The sequence below is a fragment of the Chaetodon auriga genome, chromosome 3, assembly GCF_051107435.1.
Source record: "Chaetodon auriga isolate fChaAug3 chromosome 3, fChaAug3.hap1, whole genome shotgun sequence".
In the NCBI taxonomy this organism is placed as follows: Eukaryota; Metazoa; Chordata; class Actinopteri; order Chaetodontiformes; family Chaetodontidae; genus Chaetodon; species Chaetodon auriga.
In genome coordinates, this window is record NC_135076.1 from 25609527 (window position 1) to 25622256 (window position 12730).

Sequence of the window (12730 nt, forward strand, 5' to 3'; positions counted from 1 at the left end):
TTCATATATCATTCTTCCCCACGGTGCTGGAGTGATGCTGAGAGTGGGTGGCCTTTGCCTACACCTGGACGCTCCGTCAGACCAGGACACTGCGCAGGATTGATTTGCTGAGGTTAAATCACATTCGGTGCCGCTGCCGGAGCGGCCCTGTGACACTGAGCCTTACAGCATGAATCATGAGGACGCTGCAGCAGAAAAATACTGCCGCTGTGTGAGCTGAGTGCACTTCAGCGTTTCCTTAAAGTGTTATGACTCTGCGCCTCAATGTTCAACAATAAACTGTGTGTTAGAGGGAGATTTGCATTCAGAGCACCTTCAGCACCAAGACTATTTTATTCCCCTCCGTCACACTTTACTGATCCAATGATACTCGCCAGCAGAGTCGGATTTTGCTCTCTGACACACACACACACACACACACACACACACACACACACACACACACACACACACACACACACACACACACACGCACTCAGACACACAGTGTTAACTTTTAGTACTTCTTGCCTCCTGGATCGTGCAGACGTGTGTTCGGTGCTGAGTCTTGCTGCAGGCCTGCACGACAAAAAAAAAAAAAAAAAAAAAAAAAAGTTTTCTTGCTGATTTTTCTGGAAGTGTTTTTGTGCATTTTTGAGATATTTTTTAGAAAGAAGGTATGTCTTTTTTCGATAACTGCCGTTTTTAATGTGGTTTTAGAAACAAGGGGGGAATATTTTCTCTATGAAATACCAACATATACTGAACTCTGCTCGAGGAGGCCAAACCTGATCTCCGCTCTGTTATCTGGCGCAGTAAAAAGGGTTCAAGAGGGACTTGACTGACACTCCCCGAGCTTCAACATTTACAAGAATTTCTTGACCTTGAGACTCAATTCCTGAGCTCGTGACGGCCCTCGAGGCGATGAATATTGACTTCTCCCTTCACTCTGCACACACACGTTTTCCTGCTTTTGCTCACACGCGCGTCATTCAAGCATCTGCAGGCGCATTAATGAACCGGCACTCACAGCTCTGTGAGACGGAGAAGATCTGTCATCAGATCATCATCTGCCACAGTGAGACAAGTGGCCGGAGACGATGAAGCAAAGGTTTAAACGCACGCACTCTTTCCTCAGTGAAGCCTCGCGCTCGTCCATTGAACAGCTTCTTCCCGTGGTACCCAAAGCTCTGCAGGGAGCCGTGTGCAGCGCACTGACCTCTCCGGGTGCTTGTCAGTTCCTGTCAGCGTTTCCCAGCTGAGCACACCGGGAAGGCTCACCTCTCTCTGCAGCACTCCGCTCTCTGCAAGCCGCAGGAGAGGCTCCTCTGCAGCCAGGGCCGTTTATTCCCGGAGACAATAACGAGCAAACGTAGCGTGACTTCCCCCAGATTCATTTAATTCGGAACAACTGTCTTTTTACTGTTAAATCATCGCATGTGTATGTGTGTGTGTGTGTGTGTGTGTGTGTGTGTGTGTGTGTGTGTGTGTGTACTCTCTGTCAATCTGAAGCCGTGCGTCTTAGGCCATCCAAGCTGTGTGACGGGGACAGGAGCATGGCGGGGACACCAGCACTCCGTCCTGTCAGCGGCGGTCTTTGTCTCCAGTAGCTGTCCTGGTTGGACAGCTGTGCCCTGGCAGCGAGCGGACGACAGAACACGGAGTGACCGGAGAGCACGGAGGGAGGGAGAGCACCGCGCTGCTGTCAGGAAACCAGACCGAAACTATGGAAACCATTAGCTTTTATTGTTATAGAGATTTTTTTTTTCCATTTTTTTTTTTTTAACAAAATGTGCTATTCCCTCAAATACTTCAGAATGTTTTTCACATAAGAGACTTGTGCCAAATAAGTTGATTTCAGTTTCACCATTTTTCAGACATACAAGACTAAATACAGACAAAAAAAAAAAAAAAAAAAAATCAAGTAAGTCACCTTGGCATGAGGAAACCTGTTAGGTTGAATCAAGCAAACTTGCGTCGCCATGTGTTCCAATTAATGAAAATCTAGTTTATTAACAGCTGTAAGAAATGCTTCATGTTTTGAGAACTGTGCAGCCTATGCATGAACAACACGTATGAGGAGTCAGTATGACAAGAAATGTTCTGATAGTGCATAAATATGTGTTGGAGGAAGTCTGATGTGTATATTAAAGGCTTACCAGTGAAATGAAAAGACACTCAGAGGAAGAGTTTAGCACAGAGCCTGAGGTTGGTGTGGTGATTGCCAAGACAACAATGCGACATATCAGATTAATTCTACACAAGTACCAATTCAGAAAGACGAAAAAAGGCCCTAACAGTGATTTGTACCATCCGTTTACACACTCTCTTCAAATTAAAAAAAAAAAAAAACTACAACATATTCCAGCAGTCAGGTACACAGTGGTCCCCCAATCAACAACACAACGCAAACAAAAACACTTGAAACTAAGGGTCTAATTCAGTCAGTAAATTCATCCTCAAAGCCAGATGATTCAGTGATTGCCTCCACTTAAAGTGTTTAAATACCCCTCAGACCTCACAGGTGATACCAGATGAATAAATCACACCAACGTTAAATGTTGTGGAGTCCGCTGAGGCAGGAAGGGTCAACTGATAATGATACCGAATACCTTTACCACAGAGAATTTCATTCATTTATCCAACGCATTTTAGAGAGTACAGTGGGAAAAGAGGAATGACGTGTTGAGATATTTGATCCGCTGAGAGGAACTGGTCTTCATTCTCAATAATATTAATCCTAAAACTGCCTATTCTTTAACGTTTAACAAGCACCAAAACTACGACCAAATCCCCTCCAATCACAGAGAAATCCTACAGTCATTCAAGTCAATACAACACTTAACATTAAGAACTTTGCAGAGTCGTCACGTCCAACAAAACCCAACCACAAAAAAAAAAAAAGGAAAAAAAAATCAAGGGGGTCAAAGTGATTGATTTCAATAAAACCTCATCTTTCAGAAACAGATTACACGTCTCCTCCTGTGGAGTGACACAGTGATGTGTCACTTCAGGCGGACATTCTGTGCTTTAGCTAGCTGTGTTTCTTATTGCCACAAGTCACATCAGGAATGAGTTACAGTTACCGAAAACCGAGGGCCTGCTGCAGGGCGAGCGCGGCCCCGTGAGCCTTTCCTGCGTGTCCAAGTCACGCAGCAGACTCTCGAAGAGCAGCAGGTGTCAACGAACGAACATACACTGAGAAGAATCTGCCGTGCACTGACGCTGAAATGTGATGTCGCTCTCGTGATGCAGAGCTACGTCTGGGTCTGGCGGCTGCCGAGGGGTTAGGAGAGAAGCTACTCTGGTCAGTAAATACAAAGAAGGTACAAAGGAAGCAATATTTGACTGCAGGGTCTATCTTGGAGTGTGTTTTCCGCATATTAAAAAGACATAGCCAAACAGCCCCGCAACACGTCTACCACCACTTAGTCTACTGCGGAAGGCTTCGCTAATCACATGCAAAATATTCGATCGCTGCAGGTAACAGTCCTCAGCGCTCCAGCCGTGCCGGGAGCGAGGCCTGCGAACGGCCCACAGGTAGCTCATGATGGGCGACGTTCACGTGGCTGCGGCTGGAGCGCTCGAATGTGCAATACAGCAGATCTGTCGTCCGATCCTCAGGTTTAGGTAATGCCTTTAGATCTGCGGGGAAGTGTCCTTTTTCCTGCTACACAGCACAAGTGATGATGACGCCGCTCATTTGTTCCGCTCTGCTGCATCTGATATACCTGCTCCTACCTGCTGACAGTCTGAATTAACGTTAAACCAGTTATCTCAGCAGTCAGAGGGAGATAAGTATAACCGATGTGGTAAGATATGGCATAAGGCATGTGCCAGCTTAACCCCTTAACGTGCGCACTACAAAAAGGCCAATCTATGAAATAAGTTAAAATGTGTAATATATCTATATCGACAGCTCATACTGGTTGTTTTAGGACTAATCATCTTTGTGTCCTTATGTACAATAAAGTGAGGAACAGTACAAGGCACACATTTAACAGCTGAATCGTTACAAAGATATAAATAATCAACAAAAAAGGAAAAGTTCATGAGTAGTGTGCTCTCCTCTAACTCTGTCCACTGTGCTTTCAATGACAACGTATTCTGTTCTTCTCTGCAGCTCTCATGTGCCACTAGAGCCACAGCCGGGCTCTGAGGTGTTAAAGTGTCACTACGACGGTCCCGTCCCGACGACCTCATGAGCGCTGATCCGTTCGGTCTGCACGGTGACGCGCTGTAGCGCCGCTCAGCCGGGTCACGGCGGTGGCAACCGTGTGCGTTAGATGCTGTCTACAAAGCTGCCGGGGAACAGTCCGGTCCTGCCGTTCCGCTGCAGCGTGCCTTTGAACCAGCCGTCTTCCCGCTTCCTGTGAACGAACACAATGTCGCCCTCCTTGAGTTCCAGCTCAGCCTCGCTCTGGGGAGGATATGATACCACCACCCTGTACCTGGGGAGGGACAGCCAGAGGCACAGTCAGTGATTAATGGATGCAGCAACAATGACAGAGAAGCTGTGATACCTGTGATTTAGTGTCACACGAACCTCTCACATATGATGGGCCGTGCGTCGTGTTGTTGAGATAAGAGAGAGGAGCACGGCTGGCGAGGAGGAGGAGCAATGGGTGCACATCCGTCAAGGGGACTGCTCTTCCGATGGGAGGACTCAGGGGCTGAGGAGGAGGAGGAGGAGGAGGATGAGGAGGCAGAAGCAGCAGCAGCAGCAGCAGCAGGTTCGGGCTCGAGGCAGCTGACAGAGCCGGAGGGAGGGGAGGTGTCAGGGCCCACTGCGCCATGCAGCACCTCCCCGGCAGCAGCCTGTTCCGCCTCAAGGGTGGGAGAGGAGGGCGGCGAAGGACGAGACTTCTTCTTGTTGGAGGACAACAGCTTCAGAAGGCTTTTCTTTTCCCTCTGCGGCAACAGCAGCAAAAAAAAAATTCTGTTAGAGAACAGCTCCTGAGGCACTGAGGCACAAGTAATTCTCACAAACCACAGACAGGTGTATTCCAGCGTCTGGGACTAGCTGCTTCTTCACCACTGACACGCACAAATGTGGATTCCTATGCTTAGCACGGACGGGTTTTAAACTGTAGGTCAGAGGTGTGAAAAATCATGGCTGCTGTCTGTTTGCAAAAGATAGAACAAACGACAGAAACAGACTGTGCATAATAAGAAGCCCTCCGTGTTGATTAGTCCTGCAGAACCCTGTCAGTGAGCAGCATCCTAACAAATGCCATCAGGAATCTCAGACACTCAAACATCTACTGAAAATGGCAACAGCAATACATAATTAGATAGTGTGACCGTTACATAAGCTGTGGAAAATATACAGACGTATCCAACCTTGACATCTTTGTCCAGTCGGCAAGCCAGAGCCGTGCTGTTCGAGGCGGGGTTGAGAGCAGAGCTGCTCACGGGGCCGACAGGCACAGTGAGGATAGGTACAGGCCTCAAGGCGTCGCCCTCCAAGGACGCAGCGCTGACATTGGGTGGGGTCAGAGAGGCAGCGGCGCAGCCCATGGCCACTCCGGCCCGGGTGCAGCCTTGAGCGGGACCGGAGGAGGGCTGCGGGCACACTGCAAGGTGTGGGAGATAAGTCACAGGTGGGGCAGACTGGATGGGTGTCACTGCCGCTGTGGGCCGGTCCTGACCGTGACAAGCAGCTGCAAATGGGGTACAAAACGAGATGACTCATTTAAAACTCCTTTCATACAGCAAGGCAGCGCCCAGTATCTGTTTCCCTCCCAGTAAACGCACCTGTCCTGACCGCGTTGCGAGCCTGGTTCACAGTCATCTGGGAGCTGACATGCAGAGGAACTTTTGGCTGTTGGCCCGTGGCTGTTTGAGCTGCTGTTACCACAGCTGCAGGCTGGGAGTTGGGAGGTACAGCGCTGGAGCACACGGCGAGGGGTTTGTTGAAATCAGGACCCGGAACAACGGCCCCGAGGGGAGCAGAAGAGGGGCTGACGATGGTGATTCCTCTGCCAGCCTGAGTGCACAGGCTCATGGGCACTTTGGACTGAGTGCTCCCCGATGCGGTCCTGAAGGGGGGGGGGGCATAAAGACGGATAAGACCCAGCAGTCTGGAGTACAGCACGCTTTTACGCCTCATAAAGTGTATTTTGTTTTCACTCCTCTAGGTACATGTTTAACTGTTTCTAGCTACACTTTTTAATCAATATGGGAGTTTACTTGCTTTTCTTCTGCAACTGTTGATGTATAAGAGGATAAACATAGAATTTACTCAAAGTATCTTCAGGTGGAGTTAGTAACTTACGGCTATGCATCACAGACAAATGGATGTGAAACCAGGCATGCGACTGTAAAATATGTTGACAATAACGAATGAGTCCTGTGAATCAATGACTGACCTGCTGACTGGGCTCATGTAGTTCCCAGGGAAGACTCCAATCTTGCCCGTGTGCATGGAGGTGCCCTTGAACCAGCCGTCCTGACAGCGTTCCAGCACCAGAAACATCTCTCCCTTCCTTAGTTCCAGCTCATCCTCCTTACGGGGAGTATAGGGGAACATGGCCACATAGCTGGATGCAGAGCAGTAAACAAAGACGAGGAATTTAACATCAGCACAGAGACCATCACACAGACCCTGAAATGGAGCGAGCATGAGCTAACATGGACGATTTTCTGGCTCATGGAAATAAAAGCAGTTTAACATTTTGAACAACGTGCCATTTGTTGTGGATTTATCCCACTGCCTCGCTGTTCATCTGTCATCATCTCCTCTGAGACCCTCCAGCAGAGACTGTGCCCTCTGACCCAGAGAAAATCAGCACTGGAGGACAAAACAATTTGCGGGTCATCTCTCTACAGCAGCGCAAGAACAGGCCTGGAATGGCTGCCAAGAAGACAGAAGTCTCAGCTGGGATGTTTTCAGTCTGATTTCAGTGTTGTCAGGGGGGAGGGAACATACATGCCTCAGAGTCTGACATGCACGCACAGGCAGACACAGATGACGGCAGGAAGAGCGGGCATGAGTGGATCTAATTCTTATCAGGTGTGTGGTGTCTCGGAGGAGTAATGAGGGGAAAGGTGAGGGGGTCAGAAGTCAGGGGTGACAGAGAGGATCTCCAATGGGACCCAGGAGACTGTCATCTGCAGGTTTTGACCCCTTCACCTGTGCACATGCTCACACTCTGCAGCCTCACTCTGACAGCTGAGGGGGTCACAGACAGGCGAAGACTTCCCCCTCTGAACGAAGCATTTGCATTAAAGCCCTCGGCCATCAGCGCGCAAACCGCTTCTGACATTTCACTGCACATTTAAGAAGACTGCATATTTTTGTGTGCGACTGTTTTTATAACTCACACTGTGGGTCTTTGTCTCCCACTTTGGTCGCTTACGCTGGGGGAGGGTCTCTGTCCGGCAGCCAATGAATATGCCGCTCCATCCACGGAGGACTGTGGGGGTGGAGGTGGCGGCGGAGGGAGAGCGTCCTGTAAAAGAACAATATTAAGTCATATTAGCAGTAAGACAGGATCATCAGCTTTATTACAATTTCATGACAATTCATCATTTATTCCATCTCAGGGCGAAGCAGAAGGACAAAAATAAGTAACACAAGCCTTAAAGAAACAGAGAGCACGTGTTACGTAAGTTGGGAAACCAGTTTGTTTATGAGAGGGGAAAAGAATGAGAGATCATCTGTCATCTGGGATATTCCCTCCGGTTTGCCGACACTAAGGGAGAGCCTGGCTTGGCAGTCGTTACGGTCTTGTCCCCGACTTCCCCTCGCAACTGAGAATTTCCTTCTCTGCTTGTTTGTTTGTTGCTAGGAGACCACATAGCTATAATCCATTGCAGTATTTAATTGGGACCATATGAAATGAAAAACATGTCCGTAGGCACACTTCAGAGCGAGCCTCAAACCGAGCATGAGCGCGTTCATCTTGACTCACTTGTTTTCCCCTGTTGATCGCCTGTAATGTCAAAGGAGGCTCGAGCTTTTGACCAGAGGCTCATGATCCCAGCATGCTTTTAGCGGAGCGTCAACATTTTCTGTCTTTGGTGTTCGACTAGATTACTGGAGCCAGTCTGCCGTGTCAACATGCAGCACACGAAGAACAGCCTAAATGAGCAGAGAGTGTCAGAATGACGGCGAAGATGACTCCTACACCTAGGAGCAAGATCAGTCCTCCCCAGCTCGACACTGCCAGCGCTGAGCAGCGGAGTAATAGCTTCCATGACACAACGGTGGAGCAGAGTGGCACTCAGACGGCCCCCGTGGTATGTGTACGGGCCTATGTCTACGTGTGAGTGTCGATGTGCGTTTCGGTTCGCTGCTGACGCTTGAGCTGAGATAATTAGGTTGCCTGCGGGCTAGAGAAATCATCTGTACAAAAACATCATGTAGTGTTCCCAAGTGAAGCGGAGAGCTCAACCTTTTGTGTACACATTCCTGCTCATTCAAAAACTCCACATGCCAGAGCTACACACACACAGACAGGAAGTATGCCTGCTGTTTTGTGTGGGCTGAAGGGATTTCTTGACATTTTTAGATGTAGTTGATTTTTCTTTTCGCAGCAATGTGGCAGAAACAAGTTAATTTCTGACTAAATGATTCCTCCTTGTCGCTATCTTGGATGACAAATTGTGAAATAATAAGGCTGCTGCTTGTTATTCGACAGAGAATCCAGATCAACACGGTTTCACATCTGCACAGCCTGAATTATGTTGTCTGCTGCAGCTGATGGGAAGTGGCCTTCTCATCTAAACAAACTCATATTCTCATGGGAAAGCAAAGGGTTTGGAGGGAACATGACTGTGCATTGGCTCATTTAAGCCCCTGTTCACACATCATTTTATAACGTATGCTCCTTTACCATGTTCAACCCTCATATTTCTGCCACATGTTATATCACCAGGCCATTTTGAAATGAAAATAACATGTATTTCATGACTAAAAATAATGCAACCCAATGGCAGATGCACACACAAATGAGTCATAACTGTTTGTAGAAAGAAGTAAAACTGAAATATCAATGTACTTTCTTTGGCCATTGTCACATTTTTATATTATCTAATCTGGTTAGTATTCCAGAAATAGCAGCATACTCACTTTGAATCCATTTTTCCAATAATATTTAACTAGTCTATTGTTGGGTTTTGTGGCTTTGGCCTCATTTTTGTCAGATTTGTAAGACCTGTTGAGGATTGCACCTACCACAGGGATAGCTGTGAAGCTCGTCTCTGAGGGAAATGTGAAGACCGTTGCTGTAGTAACAGGACTACTAGGGGGCGGGGTCACAATTAGTCCAGTTGTGCAAATGTGTACCTGTCAACAAAAGGGAAACGTGGACAGTCAAATATACTGTAATGAATCCACTGTATGAGCTCCACTGCTAAAAACCACTGTGCTAAAAATATGCTCTCTCTTCTGTCACGTTGGATGTAAATGACTCTCACAGAACAGTGATGCCCACATGTGGGATTGTATCCTGGTGACTTAGCCATAACCACAATGGTGGTGTGACGATCGGATTGGCCAGAGGAAACCAGGTGACCACCCAGCAGGATATTTGATTGGGCATGTGAAGAGAGGTGGCTTCTCCAGCCAGTCGTCCACGTGAGTCATGGTGGTGTCCTGGTAACAAGGCCATACTGTTGGACACACAATGTCTCCCTGTAGCCTGTGGTCTCTCCTCGCATGACTGCTCCACACAGAGCCGCCTCTTAAGGTGAACCTTTCAGAGCGCAGGCCTGCCTTGGATTTAGCCTCCACTGCTTCCTTATCTATTGTTCACTGGGTGTGCCGTGAGAAAGCCAAATGTTACACTGTGCTCAAAGGTGACACTGTTAAAGAACGGCTGCCTGGAAACAAATAACTATAAAACCAAAGGGCAGGTATGTTATGCTCATTTAAATAAATACATTTCCTTTCATTCACGGACAATTCGTCCTCGCTCTGTCTATTGCATTGTTAGATAAGAGGCGTGTTCATTTCCAAGACGGGGACTACTCAGCCCCCCAGGCGACTGGGGCTTACCTTTGTTGTTTTTTGTCTGGGTGTTGGAAGGAGAGAAGATGAGAAGAGGTGAAGTGGGAGAGAGGAGAGGAGAGGAAAAAAGGCTGTGCATACAGTGCCTGGAGAGTCTCCATTGTGTTTTTATTAAACACAACGATCTGTAAATCAAACGTATTGTTAGCCCTGCTGTCACCTGGGAGGATCAGTTTACAGGCGCGAATATACGTTTCTTTTATTCTAAAAGTACCCCGATAATGATTTGTGGGAAACGTCTGGAGTCATTAAAAATGTGATTACACCTTCCGCAAGTCTTTGATGATATATAAATCATATCAACATGAAAGGATCGGGTTTGAAAAAAAGACAGATGATCCTTAAGATCCACTTCACTGTAGACAAGCACTCTCCTTGTCTCCCTCGCACAAAAGAAGCACATAAACACAAACGCTGCAGATGAAAGATTGATGATTGAGCTTAATGGGGAGTTTTGGAACATAGCATTTCAGAGAGTCTGCAGTATCCAGACAACACAGACAGTACGCTCGAGAGAAAAAACACATGGGCAGAATATAATAGAAAAAGTGAGTAAGCTACAGGCTCCCAGAAGCTCAAAGTGGGCCAGCAAAGCGGATGCAGGCGTATAGAATATGAAATCTGTCTCAGAATGTATTCAAACCACTCGCCGTTAAAAGCATTTGTTTTTCTATTGTTATGTAAGAAGGAAAAAAAGGCAGCTGCTGCGTGAAAGCCAGTCAAATTTAAGGTAATAAGATAATAATGTTAAAACCCTCAGATAGATCACCTTCACTTGTTCTCAAACTTCTGGACACTCATTCAGAATCACTGTCAGATGGTGAATGATGAATTAATTTTGATTCATATAATGGTTTAACACCTTTTTGATGAATTTCATACAGCATTTAGTATTATTATTAGTTGCAGGTTTTACGTCAAGTCACGCAGAGCCTCAGACTACGATGAATCAGCAGGACACTTGTCTTGTAAATCTCCAGGTTTGTTGTTCTGACTGTGTAGCACCAAGTCAAAGCCAATCTCCAGCGGCTGGCAACCATAAAGCAGCTGCGAGTTCCTGTCATGTCGGGATTGGTGTGGAAACCTTGAGGGCTGAGCTGGAGTCGTTTTTGCGGACGAGTGGAGTCACGCATCCATGATTTCAAACGCTTGGATGGAGCAATGGCCTGTTTGGTATGATGGGGGAAAAGGGAAGTCAGCCTAATTGCTGACAGAAGGAGAGTGGAGCCTTTAAAAAACAACAAACATCTTGCGAAAATAAAAAGAGCTGGAGCTGACTTTTTTTTTTTTTTTTTTTGCTTGATTTTGTACTGTGTTTTAGTTTTGCAATTAAATACCACTGAAGAGGACGCTGACAGATCAGCTGGCTGGGGATCATCTCTTCCTGTACATTGCATTAAAGAATGGCATAAAGTACATTGTAAGTGGTCGATAAGGAGCATGGTGAGGGTACATAATGCTCTATGTGCTGCACTTTTCTTCATTTTGTGTTTAAGGCCACAGTCTTCTACATACTGACAGCATGCTATAAAAAGGCCAAACGGAGCTTATTTGTCATACTGCAGACAGCTCCACAAATGAGCTGTCCGTCAACACAGAGTTCAACGTCCAGAAAGGGACTGCAATGCAGCAGCAGCTCTCCTTCAGCCTCTTACCTGTGAAGGTGCGCTGCAGGAAAGCCCCCCGCTGATCTCCCCGATTCGGGCGGCCGCTGTGGGGTTGCTGGAGCTGATGAGAACCGGCCCGCTGATCTCCATGGAGTGCCGCTGAGGGGGAGGAGCTAGCATGGGTTTGTGGGACATGGTGAGAGAGGTGAAAGAATGTCGCTTCTTGCTGTTCTTCTTCTCCCCTGCCCGCTGAGCGCCATTGCTTTGGGGCCCCGAGGAGGCCCCCTCACCAGAGTCCCCGTTGGAGTCCGACGGCTTGTCCAACTCTATAAGCTGACGAGCTGCAGAGTTGAACTACGAGAGAGGACAACAGACAGGAGGCAATGAATAGAGAGTAGTAAGGTGGAAATAACAGACAGAGGAGGGGGAGCGGCGGAGCTGACAATATTAAAACGATCATGAAAACCGTCACTCTTCATAATAAAGTTGACTGTCATGGAGGACCTCTGTCTTTATCTAGTCAGCAGAGATGGAGAGCAGCAGAATGATCTATCGGGTCTTTACAGGGGACATATTAGTCCGTGGGAGCTGTAGTTTGAAGCCTGCCCTGAGAGTGCAGACTTTGTGACCCTTTCAGGCACCTGTAAGGTAAAAAATTAAAGGGGGAACACTAAAAAGGTTCCAGTTAATCACAGGGTGCTCTCACTTGCTGCCACACGTTGCCCCGAGCAGCTCCCTCTACTTAGGACATAAAAGCGAAGCAATTCCCTCCTATCCAGGAGGGAGAGCCTGTGTCAGCACATTAAGTCAGACGTGTACAATTACGAACAAAACACCTTAACCTCATTCAACTTAAGGGCACCTTTAACGGCAAATGTAAATTATTGTATATAAATAACTGAAAAGGGAACTAAAGCTCCCAAGGCAGTGAAAAATCGATTTCCTACATGTTCAGTTGTTGTGCACAACCAAAACAGCATTTTGGGGCACTCTATACATTTGTGATGGTCCCGCATTTGTGCATACTATCTAGTCAGAGGACGACAAAATAATATACTCTGCTGCAGTGGCTGCCTAACAAAACAACAGCTTTAGATATAGTCTGCATTCTGCCTCTGCAAAACCCTCA

The 12730-nt window shown here is 47.3% G+C and overlaps 1 protein-coding gene across 2 annotated transcripts in view; it reads right to left on the reverse strand.

Moving 5' to 3' along the window:
• Positions 1–1704: 1704 nt before the first annotated feature.
• The window catches only part of sh3rf1 (SH3 domain containing ring finger 1), a 29748-nt gene continuing 18722 nt past the window's right edge, over positions 1705–12730 (reverse strand). The window contains exons 5-12 of one of the 2 annotated variants that reach the window (XM_076726719.1): positions 11650–11955; positions 9161–9271; positions 7306–7433; positions 6351–6521; positions 5737–6020; positions 5323–5642; positions 4526–4890; positions 1705–4430 (exon numbers count right to left, since the gene is read on the reverse strand). In XM_076726719.1, the coding sequence (XP_076582834.1) occupies positions 4262–4430; positions 4526–4890; positions 5323–5642; positions 5737–6020; positions 6351–6521; positions 7306–7433; positions 9161–9271; positions 11650–11955 (1854 nt within the window). In that variant the 3' untranslated portion in view covers positions 1705–4261. The remainder of the gene's footprint in view (positions 4431–4525; positions 4891–5322; positions 5643–5736; positions 6021–6350; positions 6522–7305; positions 7434–9160; positions 9272–11649; positions 11956–12730) is intronic. The other variant, XM_076726720.1, reaches the window with a different exon arrangement.